Source organism: Rhinopithecus bieti, unplaced genomic scaffold, assembly GCF_001698545.2.
Source record: "Rhinopithecus bieti isolate Rb0 unplaced genomic scaffold, ASM169854v2 scaffold_33891, whole genome shotgun sequence".
Taxonomy (NCBI): domain Eukaryota; kingdom Metazoa; phylum Chordata; class Mammalia; order Primates; family Cercopithecidae; genus Rhinopithecus; species Rhinopithecus bieti.
Genome location: NW_016814426.1, coordinates 175,036 through 196,111, shown reverse-complemented (window position 1 = coordinate 196,111; position 21,076 = coordinate 175,036). Strand labels below are relative to the sequence as shown.

The 21,076-nt window shown below is 48.5% G+C and overlaps 2 protein-coding genes across 2 annotated transcripts in view; both read right to left on the bottom strand.

Moving 5' to 3' along the window:
- On the bottom strand, positions 1-7,018 carry RACK1 (receptor for activated C kinase 1). The gene is made up of 8 exons (XM_017850224.1): positions 6,508-7,018; positions 5,007-5,178; positions 4,374-4,521; positions 2,785-2,880; positions 2,352-2,462; positions 1,450-1,590; positions 972-1,082; positions 1-114 (listed from the first exon to the last, which is right to left on the bottom strand). The coding sequence occupies exons 1-8, from the start codon at positions 6,614-6,616 to the stop codon at positions 49-51; spliced, it is 954 nt and encodes a 317-aa protein (XP_017705713.1). The 5' UTR covers positions 6,617-7,018; the 3' UTR covers positions 1-48.
- Positions 7,019-20,475: 13,457 nt separating this feature from the next.
- Positions 20,476-21,076, bottom strand: part of TRIM52 (tripartite motif containing 52) — a 4,330-nt gene continuing 3,729 nt past the window's right edge. Inside the window, 2 exon segments of the mRNA XM_017850218.1 lie at positions 20,476-20,538; positions 20,541-20,558. Coding sequence (XP_017705707.1) covers positions 20,476-20,538; positions 20,541-20,558 — 81 coding nt within the window.

The following is a 21,076-nucleotide window of genomic DNA, read 5'->3' as shown; positions in this document are numbered from 1 at the left end:
AAAAGCCAGTTTTTTCTTCTTTAATTTGTAAAGCTCTGCCATAAACTTCTAGCGCGTGCCGATGGTCACCTGCCATACTCGTACCAGGTTGTCTGTGTAGCCAGCAAACAGAGTCTGCAGGAGAGAAATGACAGGGACAGGTCAGGCCGGCGTAAACTGCAGTCTCACTAGATTCAGCACAAGTGAAGCTTTTTTTTTTTTTTGAGACGGAGTCTCGCTCTGTCACCCAGGCTGGAGTGCAGTGGCCGGATCTCAGCTCGCTGCAAGCTCCGCCTCCCGGATTTACGCCATTCTCCTGCCTCAGCCTCCTGAGTAGCTGGGACTACAGGCGCCTGCCACCTCGCCCGGCTAGTTTTTTTTTGTATTTTTTTTAGTAGAGACGGGGTTTCACCGTGTTCGCCAGGATGGTCTCGATTTCCTGACCTCATGATCCGTCCGTCTCGGCCTCCCAAAGTGCTGGGATTACAGGCTTGAGCCACCGCGCCCGGCCACAAGTGAAGCTTTCTTTGAGATGGTCTTGCTCCACTGTGAGTGCAGGGGCATGATCCTGGCTCACTGCAGCCTTGAGCCCCTGCAGTTCAAGAGATCCTCCCACCTCAGCCTCCAGTAGGCATGTGCCACCACACTGGGCAGACTATAAGAAACCCCTCCCATTTTAACAGCCACATTTTAAGTGGTGGTTATGTATTCCTTGAGGAAGAAACAGCTGGTGATAAGGATCTAGATATTTGAAAACGGGTCAGATGAATTAAGGTATTAACTGAAGGCTGATAGCCACTGGGCTCCACATCAGTCTTCCCTCTGATGCAGAAACACATTCACTGGCATGGCAAACTAGGGCATCCTCATCAACCTGGCTTTTCACTTCATGCCAAAGACACTGCTCTTGTGTCTGACAGACTAGATGTACTAACAGAATGAGGGAGAAAAATAATTGGAAGCCGAGTCACCTGAGAGGACAGACCACTTACCTGGCCATCGGCAGACCAGGCCAGGGAGGTACACTGCGGTGGTTCTGCCTTGCTGCTGGTACTGATAACTTCTTGCTTCAGTTCGTCTACAATGATCTTTCCCTCTAAATCCTGGGGAACAGGGCAAAAGCAACCGTAAGACTTAGCAATGACAGAGTCCCCTCCTCAAGATTCTCGAGTTATAAAGGGATGATTCTGCTTCCTAGGGTACATGTATCAATGCCTAGTTGCATTTTTAGTTGCCACTAGTGGAAGGACGGTTTGCTACCGACATCTAGTAGAAGCTGGAAATGCTGCTAAACATCCTAAAATGTACAGAACAGCACACCACAACAGTTACCCAGACCAAACTGTCAATTATGTGGAGGTTGAGTAGGCTTAGCTACCAGGTGGGAGTCAGATGGCATATATCATAACCAAAACATTGTCAAGGCTCAGAGTGCAGTCAGGTACCCAGTCCACTGTAACCCACACTCACCCAGATCTTGATGCTGGGGCCTGTGGCAGCACACAGCCAGTAGCGGTTAGGGCTGAAGCATAGGGCATTGATGATGTCCCCACCATCTAGCGTGTAAAGGTGTTTGCCTTCGTTGAGATCCCATAACATGGCCTGGCCATCCTGGACAAACAGGTAAGGTAAATCAGGACACAGTGACCTCTTCCAGATGTTAATCCTGCCCATCTCAAGATTCTGTCAGAATCAATTCTTACCTTTCCTCCATTACCTCAGGCTTCTTTGAAAGCTAATGACTCAAGTACCAACACTGATCTCTGTATGCCTTTCCTTTAAGACCTTACCAAACCTATCAAAAAACCTCTCCCAACTTAAATAAATCACTCTAATCGTTTCTGAAAACCAGGATCCCAATCTCATCAATTGCTTCAAGAAACCAACTTGAGGCCAGGCGCTGTGGCTCACACCTGTAATCCCAGCACTTTGGGAAGCTGAGGCCAGTGGATCACCTGAGGTCAGGAGTTCAAGCCCTGCCTGGCCAACATGATGAAACTCTGTCTCTACTAAAATACAAAAATTACCCAGGCATGATGATGGGTGCCTATAATCCCAGCTACTAGGGAGGCTGAGACAGGAGAATTGCTTGAACCAGGGAGATGGTTGCGATGAGCCGAGATCATGCCACTGCACTCCAGCTTTGGCGGCTGAGTGAGACTCTGTCTCAAAATAAACCCAACCTTAGTATGCCTTAATTGTCATTTGCTGAAAGTAATCTTTGGAAACATATTCTCAGACTGCCATTATCTCATTATCCTCCCGAAACCATCCTGACTAATGTTTGCCATTTTATGTTAGAGACGCTGGCTAAGTGCTCCTTCCATGATGCTGGTCTTCCACTGAGTAGGAGACTCCTAGTCCCCAAATACCTTGCCTCCAGAAGCACAGAGGGATCCATCTGGAGAGACAGTCACCGTGTTCAGATAGCCTGTGTGGCCAATGTGGTTGGTCTTCAGCTTGCAGTTAGCCAGGTTCCATACCTGCATAGACGTGAAGTTGACAGGTGAATATCCTAGCTCTGGATCAGCTAGGGTCAGGTCCAACAAAAAAGGGCTTGGCATTCCTGGCTAGGGTAGCCAATTGTCATTCAGTTACACGTCCTGGCCACTTAACGTTAGATTGTAACACACATCCAATGCAGTGTGCTCACTTACAAGGGACATCAATTAGGTACTTCAGACCATGTGACAAGAGAAAGAGTCAATTGAGACAATCTGTAAAGCTTTCCACAGGAGTTTGAGCGTATGACCACCTGGGAGCACACCCTGACTGGTAAAGCCCCTGCCTTGGCTTAAAGCTCACCTTGACCAGCTTGTCCCAGCCGCAGGAGACGATGATAGGGTTGCTGCTGTTGGGCGAGAAGCGGACACAAGACACCCACTCTGAGTGGCTCTCATCCTACAGAGGATGAAAAGGAAATAAGGAGAAACAGTCCTATCCCATGAAGTGCTATACCACCCCCCCACCAGCCCCACCCCTCAGTAGGATGATGGCTGGCAGCACCTTTCAAAAACCCAGAACCCAAATCTTTAAGCTCAGTAGAATCCCTTTAGATTCCAGACAAGAATTTCTTTTTAAATTTAGAGATGGGGGCTGGACGCAGTAGCTCACGCCTGTAATCCCAGCACTTGGGGAGGGTGAGGTGAGTGGATCACCTGAGGTCAGGAATTTGACATCAGCTTGGCCAACATGGTGAAACCGTCTCTACCAAAAATACAAAAATTCACCAGGTGTGGTGGTGGATGCCTGTAATCCTAGCTACTTGGAAGGCTCAGGCAGGAGCATTGCTTAAATGCAGGAAGCGAAGGTTGCAGTGAGCCAAGATTGTGCCATTGCACTCCAGCCCGGGCAACGAACGAGTGAAACTTCATCTCACAAAAGGGCCGGGTGCAGTGGCTCACGCCTGTAATTCCAGCACTTTAGGAGGCCAAGGTGGGTGGATCACGAGGTGAGGAGATCAAGACCGCCTGGCTAACACAGTGAAACCTTGTCTCTACTAAAAATACAAAAAATTAGCTGGGCGTGCTGTAGTCCCAGCTACTCGAGAAGCTGAGGCAGGAGAATGGGATGAACCTGGGAGGCGGAGGTTGCAGTGGGCCAAGATCGTACACTGCACTCCAGCCTGGGCAACAGGGTGAGACTCCATCTCAAAATAAATAAACATTTTAATAGATGGGGTCTCACTATGTTGGCCAGGCTGCTCTCCTGTCCTCAAGCAATCCTCCCACCTTGGCCTACCAGAGCTAGGATTACAGGCATGAGCTCAGCCAAGACTTTAAAAAGGCAGAGAGCCGGGCATGGTGGCTCACGCCTATAATCCCAGCACTTTGGGAGGCTGAGGCGGGCAGATCACCTGACGTTGGGAGTTCGAGACCAGCCTGACCAACATGGAGAAACCCCATCTCTACTAAAAATACAAAACCAGGAGTGGTGGCGCATGCCTGTAATCCCAGCTACTTGGGAAGCTGAGGTAGGAGAACTGCTTGAACCCAGGAGGTGGAGGTTGTGGTCAGCTGCGGTCGCGCCATTGCACCCTAGCCTGGGCAATGAGCGAAACTGTCTCAAAAAAAAAAAAAAAAAAGGTAAAGATATGCAGGCCGTGGTGGCTCACGCCTGTAATACCAGCACTTTGGGTGGCTGAGGCAGGCGGACTGCCTGAGCTCAGTTCGAGACCACCCTGGTGGCGTGCACCTGTAGCACCAGCTACTCGGGAGACTGAGGCACCAGAATTGCTTGAGACTGGGAGGTGGAGGTTGCAGTGAGCCAACACAGTGCCACTGCACTTCAGCTTGGGCGACAGAGTGAGACTGTCTCAAAAAAAAAAAAAGGAAACGTTAAGAGGGTGGGAGAGATCCTTGGAGATGTGCTCTCTGACCATGGCCTCACTTTACCTGGACAGTGTATTTGCACACACCCAGGGTATTCCATAGCTTGATGGTTTTATCTCGAGATCCAGAGACAATCTGCCGGTTGTCAGAGGAGAAGGCCACACTCAGCACATCCTTGGTATGGCCCACAAATCGCCTCGTGGTGGTGCCCCTAAGAGGGAGGACTTTGTCATTCTCATACTTAACAAACATTCTCATTCAACGGTCAGACTGATTCCCGGGCCTTGTCTCTGTCTCATTGCATCACTCACACATATATAACAGTATATGACAGAGAATCCCTTCAGAATTGCAGGACATGTCCTCACTCCCACGTGGGGATTGGCTGACAATGTCGTCTGTCATCACCAGGACCCTCTAATTCCACCTGCCCATCACCTGAGCTTTCAAGGTAAAACATGTTCAAACTGCTGCCTACTCAAAACTGTCGCACCTGGCAGAAATGTTCAACCACACTCCTCAGCAATCCTCAGTAACTAACTCAAAGCGGGGAGGCCAAACATCTTCTGTAGGTGCAGTCTGCTTTCCAGTTCCCAAATGGACTGGATCTCCCCTGGGAAACCAGCCAATTGCATCCACCACATTTCTGCCCAGATTTTTTCCCAAGGCCCCAGAGCTAAGTGATCAGCTACTTGCGTTGTGAGATCCCAGAGGCGCAGGGTTCCATCCCAGGAGCCTGAGAGGGCAAACTGGCCATCTGAGGAGATAACCACATCACTAACAAAGTGGGAGTGACCCCGCAGAGCACGCTGTGGAATTCCATAGTTAGTCTCATCCCTGGTCAGTTTCCACATGATGATGGTCTTATCTAAACGTGGCAAAACAGAAGAAAAACCAGTGAGGAACCCGCAGCCAGTTTGTTAACACCCTGGATAATTCACTAAGTGTCAAGGTCATGAGTGGGTTAACAACTAAGGACGCTTAAGGAGGGATGGAACGACAGACTACAAGAGCAGTTACAGGCCAGGACTGAGTGGCTCTCTTCCAGACTAAAAACGCACGCAGAGCTAAACTGTACCGTGATAACTCTTTTTTTTTTTTTTTTGAGATGGAGTCTCACTCTGTCAACCAGGCTGGAGTGCAATGGCATGATCTCGGCTCACTGCAACCTCCGCCTCCCGTGTTCAAGCAATTCTCCTGCCTCAGCCTCCCGAGTAGCTGGAATTACAGGCAGCCCCCAGCACGCCTGGCTAATTTTTTTTTTTTTAACTAGAGATGGGGTTTCACCATTGGCCAGGCTAGTTTCGAACTCCTGACCTAAGGTGATCCGCCTGCCTCTGCCTCCCAAAGTGCTGGGATTATAGGCGTGAGCCACCGCGCCCGGTCTGTATCCTGAGAACTTAATTTCGGTGCCAGAAATTACAGACACCCTTTCCTGAAACTCAGACGAACTCAACAGCCACCACGTATCTTCTCTGCAACCGAATGCACAACAGTTTGTGGCTGTAGAGTAGCTGGGGCCTCCCATGCCTCCCTCTGAGGGCCGACAGAAATGTAGTAATGAATGCTGGAAAAGCCACTTTAGGCGCTACAAGATTGGATACTTTTACTGAAACCTGTCCCACTCAACAAATTTTACGATTAACAGCCAGACATGATTCAAGAGTCAGACAATTCTTAACAGTCTAAGAGCCAAGGGGAAGCACAAGAAGTGTCTAAACGCAGTCAGGCACACAGGGATAGGGACGGGGAGGGGAGACCCAGGGGCAGAAAAAGTAGGCCGAGACTTGAGCCACGAGGTCCTCTGGAGTCCACCCGCCTCCCCACGAGCCTTGGGCCGGGCGGCAGCTCAGAAACAGCCTCTGGATTTCAGCACCGACACTCAGATGGCATGTTGGGGTCATCACCGCCCCGCCCGGCCCGTAGCCCCCGGCCACACTACGAAGGGGAAGGCAAAAGATATTTTAAAAGTTTCCACCTCTCCAACCCTAACAGCCACGAGCCGCTCTACGTCTAGGTCCTCATCTGCAATGTGGTTCGCTCGGGCTGAGGCCTGGGCTCGCGTCCGCACGCCCCAAATCACAGTGGGGCAGAAGTTTGTCATGCCCGACAACTCGCGCGCCACCGGCCTGCCCGACGACACGCGGAATCCCCCAGTCCTGCAATCTCGGGTCCTGAAATCTACCTTAGTCCGTACCTCGAGAGGCGGACAGGATCATGTCCGGGAACTGCGGAGTAGTAGCGATCTGGGTTACCCAGCCGTTGTGGCCCTTGAGGGTGCCACGAAGGGTCATCTGCTCAGTCATGGCGGCGGGGAGCGCGTGTGTCGCTGCAGCGACGAGGATGGCACTGGATGGCTCAGAGAAAAGAGCAGCACAACCGCTCCCGCCGCCGCCTTGCAGTGAAAGAGAAAAGGAAGCCCCCTGCCGGAACCGGAAATACGCGCTCGACCAAGTAAAATGGCGAGCCCCATGATACACTTCTGCTCAAGATGGCGGCGCCATGTAATGCAAAAGGCAAAGGGAAATTGCACGGCATCACAGTCCCCACTTCCGTACAACATAATCTGACAGCGCTTTACAAATACATTCTGAAACAAGCACATTCAAGTGTTTAAAAAGGCTTCTCAGGGATGATGTAGAGCGAGAAGCGAAAGAGGTGAAGTGTACGGCACATTCCCATGAGGACCCCCTGACGGCTTCCCCGCCCCTATGTGGCATAGCTCGAGCTCCGCCTGTTCCACTTGGTGCGGGGAGGGTTGACGGGGCAACCACAGGAGAGCTTAATTTTCAGTTCACTATCGTGGATAACGATGGGCAATTTNGCAGTGAAAGAGAAAAGGAAGCCCCTGCCGGAACCGGAAATACGCGCTCGACCAAGTAAAATGGCGAGCCCCATGATACACTTCTGCTCAAGATGGCGGCGCCATGTAATGCAAAAGGCAAAGGGAAATTGCACGGCATCACAGTCCCCACTTCCGTACAACATAATCTGACAGCGCTTTACAAATACATTCTGAAACAAGCACATTCAAGTGTTTAAAAGGCTTCTCAGGGATGATGTAGAGCGAGAAGCGAAAGAGGTGAAGTGTACGGCACATTCCCATGAGGACCCCTGACGGCTTCCCCGCCCCTATGTGGCATAGCTCGAGCTCCGCCTGTTCCACTTGGTGCGGGGAGGGTTGACGGGGCAACCACAGGAGAGCTTAATTTTCAGTTCACTATCGTGGATAACGATGGGCAATTTAAAAAAGTATGGTATTAAAATTTTAAAAATAAACTTTAAAACTGTGCTTCCGCGGGACCGTCCTCCCCTCAAGAGGTTTTTGTTCTGATGCACACCAACTCCGGAAGGACTTAGTCCAGGCTGGACTAAGGCAGGAGAGGGTTACTCTGGATGTACTAAAAATTGGTCTCTTTCTGCCGGGCGCAGTGGCTCGTGCCTGTAATCCTACCACTTTGGGAGGCCGAGGCGGGTGGATCACTTCAGATCAGGAGTTCGAGACTAGCCTTGCCAACATGATGCAACCTCTTTCCAATAAATAAATAAATAAATAAAAATAAAATTAGCCAGGCGTGGTTGCGGGTGCCTGTAATCCCAGCTACTCGGGAGGCTGAGGCAGGAGAATCCCTTGAAACTGGGAGGCGGAAGTTGCGGTGAATCGAGATCCGTCCACTGCACTCCAGCCTGGACAGTAGAGCCAGACTCCGACTCAAATAAATAAATACATACATACAATAAAATAATACGGTAAAAATTGCCCTGTGTGTTGCTAGACTGCCAATCCATTCCTGCCTAGGTCAGAACAAGGGAAGCTCTCGCAGAAACGGAAACGCCCAAAGGAGGACCTTAAAGTTCTGACTTCTGGGGACATCCACTGGAAAGCTTTCTCTGGGCCCAGTCACTGCACACAAAAGCCCAGGCGTCTGGGGGTCCAGTTGCACCCTGAAGGACGTGCCCAGACAGGGAAGCGGTGGAACACGGATACCTAGCTGTCCTTCTGCCTTCTGCTCTACCGCAGGAATTTAAACAAGTAATGACTCTCATTCTCTCACATCTGACTATAAGAGACAGTATTGGGCACCGTGTCTCTTCAAGTAGTTTTAAACAGGGGGACAGATCAGGATGATAGCAGCCACCAACATCTATGCAAAATAAAGATGTCACTTTTCTATTTGTGACATCTATCAACTTTTGTTTCTCATCTGTGAAATGAGATTGGAAATAATATTAGTATCTACATTACATGGTGGTGTGGAAAGTAAAGAAGCAAATTAAGCGCCCTGAACAACGTCTGGCAGAGTAAATGTTGTGAAACTTAGTGAGCACCTCTTGGGTACCAGGCCTTATTTTAGGTCTTGGGGACAAAGCTGTGAACAAGACAGACGGGGGACCCTGGTTTATTTGCAGCTTACTTCCGGCGGTATGCGAAGAGGGGAGAACATTGGAGCAGATACACGGAGAGAGCACTGTGGGTATATGGGAGAATAATGTTCCTGTGGAGGGACGTCATGTAGGGGAAGAATGTTTCAATCGGAGGGAAGAGTTAGTGCCAACGTACTGAGCTGGAGTGTGGAGGGGGCTGAGGACAGAGCAGTGAAATGGGGGCCCCGTTAACCTACGGCCTTGAAGGCTTGGAGAAGAACCTTGGCAACGTCTGCTAGAAAGCCTGCGTAAAGGCAGAAGACAGGTGAGGGACGGTGGCAGAGCTGCCGCAGGCTGTACATGCCCAGGTGTGCAGAGGCCTGGATCCCTCCCTGAAACAGCTTGCTCAACTGGTCCATGGCAGATTCCCCTGCCTTCCGCCGCAGTCTCTCTTAGGCCCCGCCGGACGCTGTCCTGGCTGTGCTCCTCCGCAGCCTGTGGACCATCCTAAGGCTCCAGGTTTGTACATCACCTGCCTTCTTAGCACCCCCAGCTGACTGTTCTTTCGCTTTTCCAATACAGGACTCAATCCTGACCCAGGTGTTTTGTTTCTGTGGTGGTCGTGGAAGACCCCAACGTTCACTCACCCGCTAACCAGCTTGCTGCCCCCGACTTGGGTCACGCCAGCGCCTCCCTGAGCCCTCGGGCGCAAATAGGTGAACGACCACACCCGCCTCCCGCTGTGGACTGAGATTCTCGGAGCGAGGGGTTCCCGGGTTGGGGCCCTAAAACGCCGAGGAGTAGCACTAGATTACACTGTCACATTCTTTTTTCCTTTCGAGAAACCTCATTCGCTTCTCTTTTTCTTGAACGTTCCACAGGGAGTCCAGGTTTAACACGAACCTCGCTGCAGGTCTCGGACCCACGCCCAAGAAAAAGACCTTTCCGCGCCGCGGGTCCCTGTCCCGGAAGCGGGAGGTTGCCACGCCCAACCCCACCCTGCCCCGCCCCCTTTTCCGCTCCGCCCCAGGGCTGCCCTCTTTCCCTGCCTCGGGAGACCCGGGCCGAGACCTCGGGAATGCTCCGGACTCCTGCTGGCCTCTCCCGGCCCGGTTCTCTTGCACTAAAAATAGGCGACTCTGGCAGCGCCCCTCCTATGGGGCCTTGAGGGAAATTGGGGTTTTGTCTTAGAGCCCGTGTGGACCCCGATGGCGATGTCAGCCCGCGGAGAGGGAGGCGGCTTTCCGACGACCAGACCCTGCAGGATTCGGCCTTTCTCTTCTGAGTTTTCCTCCAACCCCCTCCGTCCCTCCCAGGGGATGCCCGCCACGTGATCACTGAAGTTCAGCCCTGAGGCGAAGGAGACGTGGCCTCGACCCTGGGGAACCCTTCAGGTGTAGCTTGAGGGGGAACGGCCGCCTTTCCCGTTGGGCACCCAGCTGTGGCTGTGCCCCGTCCTCGCCCAGCTCCTGGCCTAGGCATGCACTCTGGGTTGGGGCCGGGGCCCACGCCTCTCCAGGAGGAATCGCTGGGTTGACTCTGGGTCGGCAAAGGGAGCCTGGCCCCTTCTAGCGGAGGGACGTGCTGCAGCCGCTGGAGGAGGCTGAGTCAATCACGCTCTTCCCACCAGAAGTCTACCTGTGCCTGCGCCTGCCGGGCCTGCCGGCCTCTTCCTTCTCATCCAGGGGGCCTCTTCTCCAGCCTCACAGAGGTGGGAAGCTTGCTGGAGGCCCCCACCTGCCTTTTTGGGAAGACCCCGAGGCTGGCCCAGGCCCTGTTGGCAGGATCCTTCCTGACTGGGTCCACCGTTCCTCTGGGTCTCACCACTTCTCCAAGCCCCTGGGCTGCCTCCTCTCCCCGGCGTCTGGGACCCCAGAGGCACCACTTTCATTCCACACAAGGTAAGAGTCCCAAGGAGAGGCCGGGCGCGGTGGCTCAGGCCTGTAATCCCAGCACTTTGGGAGGACGAGGCGGGAGGATCACGAGATCGAGACCATCCTGGCTAACACGGTGAAACCCTGTCTCTACTAAAATACAAAAAAAAAAAAAATTAGCCGGGCGTGGAGGCGGGCGCCTGTAGTCCCAGCTACTCGGGAGGCTGAGGCAGGAGAATGACGTGAACTCAGGAGGCGGAGCTTGCAGTGAGCCGAGATCGCGCCACCGCACTCCAGCCTGGGCGACAGAGCGAGACTCTTGTCTCAAAAAAAAAAAAAAAAAAAAAAGGCCCAAGGAGAAATTGGAGAGGATCTTCTATGAAAGTCCATCTCACCATTCCTTTTCTGAGAGTAGTCCACAGGACCTGTACAGTTGATACGAACCTCTCAGGCTTCCCTGCCAGAGGCCCTTTTCTCCAGGAGCAGAGGCATCTATCCCCTCCTGCCAGCATTCCAGACCCTGGAGGGCTTGCAGGGTGGCAGGTTTTCCCTTGAATGCTGAGGTGAGGCTGAGGGAAAGGTGCGTGGCCAGGACCAGAGGGCCTACTGACTGCCAGCTAAAACTCTGGACAGGAGGCTTTCCCACGTACTTTAAGATGATGACCAAAATCTTTACTGTCTCCCTGCAAAATCAGTGTGGCTTCCTCTGGCATGTCCCATACTCTTGTGTTTTGTGGCCACACAGGCCCTCCCGTCTTCCTCCAAACTCATTAGTTCTCTCCCACACAGAACACACATTGTTCTGCCTGGAAGGCCCATCACATTCCTCCCCAACCCTCTCAGTTCAATCCAAGCTTCCTTGGGGTCTCAGCTTAGGTTGCCTGTTCAGGGAAGCCTCTGGGACCCTCAGATCTAGACCAGGTGTGTTTCATGCTTTCATAGCGGTGGTGTAGTGTATACTGGTCCTTCTTACCCCTCAGGAGTCTCCTCACAAGGACTGCTCTGTTTCTGCTAAGTGTTGCATTCTCACCACCCAGTAGAGGGTTTGGCCTGTGGAAGATTCTAATTTTGGTGGCTAGCCTCATGGGTTGAAAAGTAAAGGTCAAGTAGTTAAAGGAAGGGCGTTCCAGGCAGAGGGATCAGCGTAGGTACAGAGGTTAGGGAGGGGATAGCTTCGAGGGACTGTTAGGGAGTGAAACCCCTGAGGGGCAAGGAGCCCTAGTCTGGAAGGCCTTGCTGCTAAGGGATCTGGATTTTGTCCTGAAGCCTAGAGTAGTTTCTTTAAGAGTCTGATCTCCCTTGGGCACGGTGGCTCACGCCTGTAATCCCAGCACTTCAGGAGGCCAAGGCAGGCAGATCACAAGGTCAGGAGATCGAGACCATCCTGGCTAACACGGTGAAACCCGTCTCTACTAAAAATACAAAAAATTAGCTGGGTGTGGTGGCGGGTGCCTGTAGTCCCAGCTACTCGGGAGGCTGAGGCAGGAGAATCGGTTGAACCTGCGAGGTGGAGGTTGCAGTGAGCAGAGATCATGCCACTGCACTCCAGCCTGGGCGATAGAGTGAGACTCCGTCTCAAAAAAAAAAAGTCTGATCTCAGCACTGTCCGCCTAGACTACTTCTTTTTTTAGAACAAGTTTTATTGCTACCTGCTAAAAGGCATTTATTGTCAGGGTGCAGGCTAGGTTGGAGGAATAAAACTAGAAACAAGAAGAGTTAAGAAGCTACTGCAGTAATCAAGACAAATGAGTCAAGCCAAAGGCTGAGGTGCTATACAGGAAAGTCTCTAGGGGGACCCTAAATTTAGCGGGGGATGGTGGTGCAAGACTCCTACAAAGTGGTACTAAAGGAGGGACTGAGTACTTACTAAAGACCTTATGATTAAGAGGTGAAACATCTCTTCCAGTCCTCTCTCATCCCTACACTACTTCCTTCAACTCCAGTGTCTAGAATGGGGCTCTGTATATAGGAGCTTTTTGGTTGAGCATGGCTCACACCTGTAATCCCAGCAGTCTGGGAGCCTGAGGTTGGAGGATCACTTGAGCTCTGGTGTTCAAGACCAACAGAGTGAGACCCCATCTCTACAAGATTTTTTAAAAATTTAGCCAGGCATGGTGGTGCACACTTATAGTCCCAGCTACTTAGGAAGGAGGCTGATGCAGGAGGATCGCTTGAGCCCAGAAGTTGGAGGCTGCAGTGAGCTATGATCATGTTACTACACTCCAGCCTGGCTGACAGGGCGAGAAGTTGGGAGACCAGAAAACAGGAGTACAAGTATAGGTGCTGTTCCACTCTTAGTGAGGTGGGTTATGAAATTAAATCAGTTTCTGGAATAAATCTTACAAAGAGATCAGAGATCAACTGCGGTTTATTTTATTTTTTTTTTGAGACAGGGTCTCACTGTCACCCAAGCTGGAGTGCAGTGGTGCCATCTTGACTCACAGCAACCTCCACCTCCTGGGTTCAGACGATTCTCCCACCTCAGCCATCTGAGTAGCTTGAACTACAGGCGTGTGCCACCATGCCTGGTTGATTTTTGTCTTTTTGGGTAGAGACAGGGTTTCACCATGTTGGTCAGCCTGGTCATTAACTTTTTAAAACAATGTTTATTTCCTGATAAAGATTCAGCATACATTTTAGGCAGAAGTCTGAGGTCTAGCAGTCCCCCAGAAAGCATTCTGTTGTCTATTGGGGCTTCTTTGGGAGATGGACTGTGGGCTAGGCCTGGGTGCTTTGGCAGATACAGAGTCACAGGCTGTGGAAAGGGGATGGTCCAGGCAGGACTATAATAAATGCAGGGATGGCTGGGCACAGTGGCTCATGCCCTCTAATCCAGCACTTTGGGAGGCCAAGGCAGGCGGGTCACTTGAGGTCAGGAGTTCAAGACCAGCCTGACCAGCATGGTGAAACCCTGTCTCTCCTAAAAATACAAAAATTAGCTGGGCGTGGTGGTGCACGCTTGTAATCCCAGCTACTTGGGAGGCTGAGGCAGGAGAATCACTTGAACCCAGGAGGCAGAGGTTGCAGTGAGCCGAGATTGTTTCACGGCACTCCAGCCTGGGTGACAGAGACTCCATCTCAAAAAGAGAAAAAAAAAAAGGAAATGCAGGGAGAAGGCAAGCTTCTAGCCTCCTTGTTAAAGGATTTAAAGTAGCATTAGATGGTAGAGAGAAACAAAAGATTCACTTTCTCAGCTTTCTACTGGAGAGAGAACTTCATATGAACTAGGGTGGGAAAAAGGTCAGAATGGGACCCTGGGGCAGGCTAGCTCAAATTTGTATGAGGGATAAAGGGCAGTCCTCTCTGCTCACACTAAGGCTAAATGGCCAGGGCCTGTTGAGAAATCACATCCTTTGCTGTAGGTGTAGAAGGGATTCTATGTGCCTAGGAAATGTCAGAGAAAAAGGGGATGTGAGCTCCATGGGTCCTCTCCAGGCCACCTGGATCCCCCCTTATCTCTGTAGGACTCTGCTTACTGCCAGCTGGAACTGTCAACCAAAGGGCTCTAAGTTGGCAACTCAGTCCCTTAAGAGGAGGGGAGACAGCTGGGTGTGGTGGCTAATGCCTGTAATCCCAGCACTTTGGGAGGCCGAGGTGGGCAGATCACCTGAGGTCAGGAGTTCGAGACCAGCCTGGCCAACAATTAAAATTACATTTTAATTTTTTTAAATATAAAAAAATTAGCTGGGTGTGGTGGCACATGCTTGTAATCCCAGCTACCCCGGAGGCTGAGGCAGGAGAATTTCTTGAACCTGGGAGGCGGAGGTTGCACTGAGCCGAGATCGTGTCACTGCACTCCAGAGCCTGAGCAACAAGGGTAAAACTCAAGTCTCAACAAAAAAAGAAAAAAGATGAGACGAGAAAGGTAGGAAGGCCTAAGCACAAACCTCAGCAGGGGGAATCGCTATATAGGATAAGCCTCCTTGTTCTTAAAGGCTATTTTTATTTCAGTTGGCTGTTTGGAGCTGTGTAAAAAAATGAAAAAACAAAACAAAACAAAAACACACAAAAACCCTCCAAAGGGCTACTTCTAATTCAAATCCCCGAGGTGTCCATCTTTCCCCTTCCTTTAGGGGAGGGAGGAGGTGAGACAAGTAATAACTTAGAGGGACATTTCCTTCCATCTTTGCAGGTCTCCTGATAAGAGGAACCTTGCTGCATCTCCTACACTTCTCATGAGCAGAAATGAGCTCACTGCCCCACACTCAGGATTCTCATACCATACTTCTGAGGACTCTCTGGTTTGGACAGACTATGATTAAATTTATCACAACCTTTAGTTCTCATGGCCTGGGAGGCCATCTCCTCTCCTTAGACCCTGTTACTCCTAGATCCTCTCCTCTCACTAACTCTGTCAGCACAGACTGCTCTCCCTTCCAGGACTCCAAGAGCTCCTCATCACCCTCATCTCCTGTAAAAAGCAAAGAACCCACCTACCTGCTTTAATACTAGGTTTTGCTCCCCATCCCATTTTCAAAAAGTCAGGCACAAAGTAAAACCCTCCTAGCTTTGGGGAGTCTATTTTGAGGTTCCAGCTCTAGCCCCAGCCCTTTTTTGATAGGAAGTAATACAGTTTATTTTCTAACTTGTTTCCCTTAGTTTTCTCCTGTCTCCTCACCCGTGTGATCCACGTGTATCAGAAGTGATAGGTGACTCAAGATCATTTTGATCAGATTTTAAAAATACAATATTTTCTCCTTTTATGTCTAAAATACTACCTTACAGCCTAGCACTCCCAGCTGGAAAAGAAAGTTGTTTCATTTCTGTTTTATCCTCCCCTTGGACTTGCTCCTCCCAACGGCCCTAGGAAGAACTAGACTTTCATTGTACAGAACTGTGCTGTTAAATAGGATTTGATAGCCACTAGCTACATGTGGCTAATTAAAATTAGTTAAATACTATCTTAAAAATTTAGTTCCTGAGTTGCACTAGCCATATTTCAAGAGCTCAAGTAGTATGTAGCTAGTGGTATCTACTGTATTAGCAGATACAGAATACTTCCATTGTTACACGAAGTTCTATTAGCTTGAAAGTGGAGGACTAGTGTCCTGAGCTCCCTTTCTTACAATCCCATTTTACCAGCCAGCAAATATTTGCAGTAACTTCACTGTTACAGGATAACTTTCAGAGGGGTTAGGAATTGGGGGTAGGAAGCAGCATAGAATCTACAGGTCTTATAGGAGTTTCAGGAGGCATGGCATAGACGCCAGGGGTTGATGGTCAATGGGAGGAGCCTCAGGTTTTAAGAAAGTACTTCAGGGGCTGATGTTATATTATCATTCCAGGACCACTTCCACTGTGGACTCAAGGGTTCTGCATAATACCTGAAAACAAAAAATGACATCCCTACTGCCCTGCTGGAACTGAGGAGTAGCTGAAGTGATTGTTATTACTCAAAATCTCTGGAGCTTGATTTTGTAAACTGCTTTATCTGTCATGGTTTTTGTTCTCCCAAAAAGTGACATAAGCAGCAGTAATGTTTAGGTTTGTTGACTTTGCTACCTCACTCCAAGAGCTGGGAGAAGTGGGTGCCATATCCATTAATCCACTGATGCTCAGGGTGTTTTTTTTTTTTTTTTTTGACATGGAGTTTCATTCTTGTTGCCCAGGCTAGAGTGCAATGGTGCAATCTCAGCTCACTGCAACCTCTGCCTCCCAGGTTCAAGTGATTCTCCTGCCTCAGCCTCCCGAGTAGCTGGGATTATAGGCATGCGCCACCATGCCTGGCTAATTTTGTATTTTTAGCAGAGACAGGGTTTCTCCGTGTTGGTCAGGCTGGTCTCGAACACCTGACCTCAAGTGATCCGCCCGCCTCGGCCTCCCAAAGTGCTGGGATTACAGGCGTGAGCCACCATGCCCAGCCCTCAGGGTACTTTAATAAAGTGCTAGCTACGCAAGCCTATTCTTCCTCAAGAGTAGGTGTTCCACTTTTGAACACCTATGCCAGGCACCAGCTATAGGGCTTAAGTGAGGATGATATGTGGATATGACCACTTTCCCTGACTCTACACCAGTGGTTCTCAACTGGGGATGATTTGGCAATGTCCCTTTATGGGACATTTGGTAATGTCTAGAGACATTTGTGGTTGTGACAACTAGTGGAGGGGTATTACCTGCCTATGGTGGGTAGAGTCCAGAGATGCTACTAAGTATCCTACAATGCATAGGACAGCTGCCCACAACAAAGAATTATCTAACTCAAAATGTCAATAGTGTTGAGGTTGAGAAATCCTCGTCTAGGCTTGGTGTGGTGGCTCATGCCTGTAATCCCAGCACTTTGGGAGGCCAAGGCAAGAGGATCACTTGAGCCCACCAGGAGTTCAAGACCAGTGTAGGCAATGGAGCGAGACCCCGTCTCTACAAAAAATAAAAATAAATTAGCTGCACTATAGTCCTTGTTACACAGGAGGCTGATGCGGGAGCATTGCTTGAGCCTAGGAAGTAAGTGAGCTGTGATCGCACTACTGCATCCAGTCTGGGCAACAGAGTGAGACCCTGACTCAAACAAAACAAAAAAACATTGAAAGACAGAAAGAGGCCGGACACGGTGGCTCAAGCCTGTAATCCCAGCACTTTGGGAGGCTAAGGTGGGCAGATCACGAGGTCGGGAGATCGAGACCATCCTGGCTAACACGGTGAAACCCCCGTCTCTACTAAAAACACAAAAAAATTAGCCGGGCATAGTGGTCGGTGCCTGTAGTCCCAGCTACTCGGGAGGCTGAGGCAGGAGGATGGCATGAATCCAGGAGGCGGAGCTTGCAGTGAGCCGAGATCACGCTACTGCACTCCAGCCTGGGCAACAGAGTGAGACTCCATCAAAAAGAAAAAAGAGAGAGAGAGAAGGAACAAGAAATCAAACAATCAATCCTGGTTTAGATGATAACATGGATCAGGCTTTTTTGTTGTTTTTTTTTCCCCAGACAGTCTCACTCTGTCGCCCAGGCTGGAGTGCAGTGACGTGATTTCGGCTCACTGCAACCTCCACCTCCTGGGTTCAAGCAATTCTCCTGCCTAGGCCTCCTGAGTAGCTGGGACTACAGGCGCCCGCCACCACACCTGGCTAATTTTTTGTATTTTTAGTAGAGACGGGGTTTCACCGTGTTAGCCAGGATGGTCTCAATCTCCTGACCTCGTGATCTACCTGCCTTGGCCTCCCAAAGTGCTGGGATTATAGGCCCGAGCCACTGTGCTCGGCCTGGATCAGGTCTTTATGCCAAAATGAATCATGCAGTCTAGGCTCAGTAGGATAGTAAGGCTGTTAAATGTCTGATAAATTGGGAAGGAAAAAATATGGAGTCAGTAAAACAGTGGGCTCTCTAAAGCTGAAGGGCAGGTATAATTGGAGTGTGCTTAAGTGTATTAGAAGGCTAACAGCTAAGGTCATAGTGCAATGGGAGTTGATTTCAGATGTGTAGCCAATCTGTGTGAAGATGAGATACAGGGTACAGCCACAGAAGTACAGGAACAAGTTTAAACAGTCTGATTTGTGATACAGCAGTGAACAGCTGAACCTAATAGGGAAGGCATTCAATAAACAGATGAGCTATATGTTTTCCTCAGTGTTTTGTAGCCCACACCTCTACTTTTCATATACCTGAAAATCTCCCATTCACCCCTTACGTGTTAATTAAAATTTCAAAATTAAGTATGATTAAAATTAATGAAAGCAATAGTAATTTTAGAAGGAAAAAAATTTATTCAGATGACATGATAGCCATGTCACTGTTAAGCCTGAACTTTTCTTTCCTGGGTGGTGTAAAAGGTTCAAGAAAACAAGCTACTTTTAATAACACTCTTGCGGTGTTTTCTCTCCAGAGCTAGATATATCAAAACATTAAAAAATTAAAAAGTTTTTAAAGGTGTAAGGAGCAAATGGAATAACGAATAAAGCTTTTTCATCTGTTTAGTCATTTTATACCCAAGTTTCTCTAGAGTATTTATCTGGAAGTTTCTAGTCAAAATAATTAGACTTTGAGTTTCACAAACTCCTCTTGAAGCTCTTTCAGTGAGGCCTGCACATCAGTATGAAACACATTCTTTCCAAAAGCTAGCACAGGTAGATTTTAAGAACAAGCTCAGGAGAACATCACTCAAAATAATTCCAAGTATTTCACTTTTTTCCTTCAAATGACATTCATGAATCTGGTCCTTGAAAGACTAGTCAAGAAAATTAGACATTTTTTAGCATTAGTTTGCTCATACATACATATGCTATATTCTTATGTCTATTTTTGGCAAGTTTTGACGTTCATTATGAAATGAACAGCGAAATTGGTGTTTGCCTCTTGACATTTCAATGTCTATGTATTTTAAGCTTCAGTGTGTTAAAACTCTGCTGAAAAATTTTAACTTTGGAAATGTTCAAGTATAGATTCTTTTTCATTGTTCTTCCAACCTTGGGGTTGTTCTGTCCATGAGTTCAGCAGAATCCATTTTTCTTTGACAACCAAGAAACTTCAATATGTAACAGAAAACATGGCATTTAGATCTTCAAAAAGCAGGGCAAACTGGAACGGATGTACTGTTTCTCACAATGGTCTATGCTGACAGCAAGGCTGAAGATTTCCAGTAGGTTATGGGTTATCAGTGAAAGTTGACGCTTGGTTGTGACAGCTGCAGTATATCTTGAATCCCAGTTTTCTTCAATCTTTGCCAAAAACCCAAATTTAACACAGTTTGCTGTAGTGCCATTAATATTTACTGCTATAAAATTTCCTCCAGCTCAGTTCATTTGATACAGCTGCAAGTGTTTGGTGGTCAAGTAGTAGGCTCACAAAAACAGCACGTACAGTTTTGAAAGCCTTATTCTGAATGTAAGCAAAGTACAGTTTTCTTCATCAGTAGATTCATCTCGACTAACAGCAATGAAGGATGAGCCGATTTTTTTTTTTTTTTTTTTGAGACAGAGTCTAGCTTTGTTGCCCAGGCTGGAGTACAGTGGCGCAAGGGCATCTTGGCTCACTGAAAGCTCCGCCTCCTGGGTTCATGCCATTCTCCTGCCTCAGCCTCCTGCGAGCTGATATTTTTTAAGATCTGAAGTTTGATACATTCAGTCATTAATTCAGAGTTAAGACTGCAGAAGTAGATGAAGAAATTCTGGAATTCTTTATTTGTGGCAGCACTCAGAATGCAAAGTTTCACAAGTTTCTCCATTTTTTTCTCCTTTGCAATTAAAAGGGCTATTTAATATTAAGCTTTCATGGCTTTGAAGATTCCTGTGAATATTTCAATGCTGTCCAGTCTTAAAGCTGCAGAGAATCGGGCTTTGCAGAACACTCCACTGTTTTTAATGGCATGAATTCAGCAGTGTTTGGCATGGTGTCACTGCCCAACACTTTCAGATAACTCAAACTGAAGAAGTTGACCCTATCTTCTGCATAATAACATGAATATATACTTGCGAAAAGCCTCAAAATTTTTTTTTTGGCTGCCATTTTTAGCTACCTCAAAGGAGATAACAGAAAAACAAGGAGTACTGATGATGGAAGCATCTGGTCCCTCTTGCAGAGTGATGAATGATTTTATTGGTGGCAGCTGGGTGGCAGGACAATCCAGGCATCCAGTTATGCCTGAGCCCCAATAAGTGAAATCTTTGTTCATTTTCTTTTTGTACACCCGTCTGCTTCCTAAAACCTGACACCATTTAGTGGTGCCCTTGGTCATATCTAAATGATCTTACTTTCATAATCCTTTGATTCTAGCTTGCAGAGTCAAGACGAACTCTAACTCATGGGATGGACAAACTGGAAGATGTAAAATAAGTAAGGCTTTCTGGGTCAAAAAGCGTCTTTTTACCCAAAACCAAATTTTAAAAGAACATTGACCTCAAAACAATAACACTGTCCTGGTTATGCAATAGAAATAGCTATATAAATGTAATCATATCCTTAATGAACAACTCCTGTGGCTACCCAACTTTTCACACCTTATTGATTATAGGCCTTGCTGTGAATGCTTTCTTGCTCTATCTGAAGTATTCCCACCAAAGAGCTGTTTCCAACTTTATTTCCTATATTATGAAAAATGAAGTTTTTTCAACATTGTAACAAAGTATATGATAATGTATACTATATTAAATAAACCATTATACAAAAATAGTTCCTTTTACTGTTAACTATTATTATGATTTTGGTCAGTAAAATTCTAAATCATGCAACTATAATTTACATGTTTACCAATGGAAGGAAGTGACAATTAACTGCATAAAGAATGAAAGAGACAGCGGGGCACAATGGCTCACGCCTGTAATCCCAGCACTTTGGGCGGCCGAGGTGGGGGGATTACGAGGTCAAGCGATTGAGACCATCCTCGCCAACATGGTGAAACCCTGTCTATACTAAAAATGCAAAAATTCGCTGGGCGTGGTGGTGTGCACCTGTAGTCCCAGCTACTCGGGAGGCTGAGGCAGGAGAATAGCTTGAACTCGGGAGGAGTAGGTTGCAGTGAGCCGAGATCGCACCATTGCACTCTAGCCTGGCGACAAGTGAGACTCCATCTCAAAAAAAAAAAAAAAAAAAAAAAAAAAAA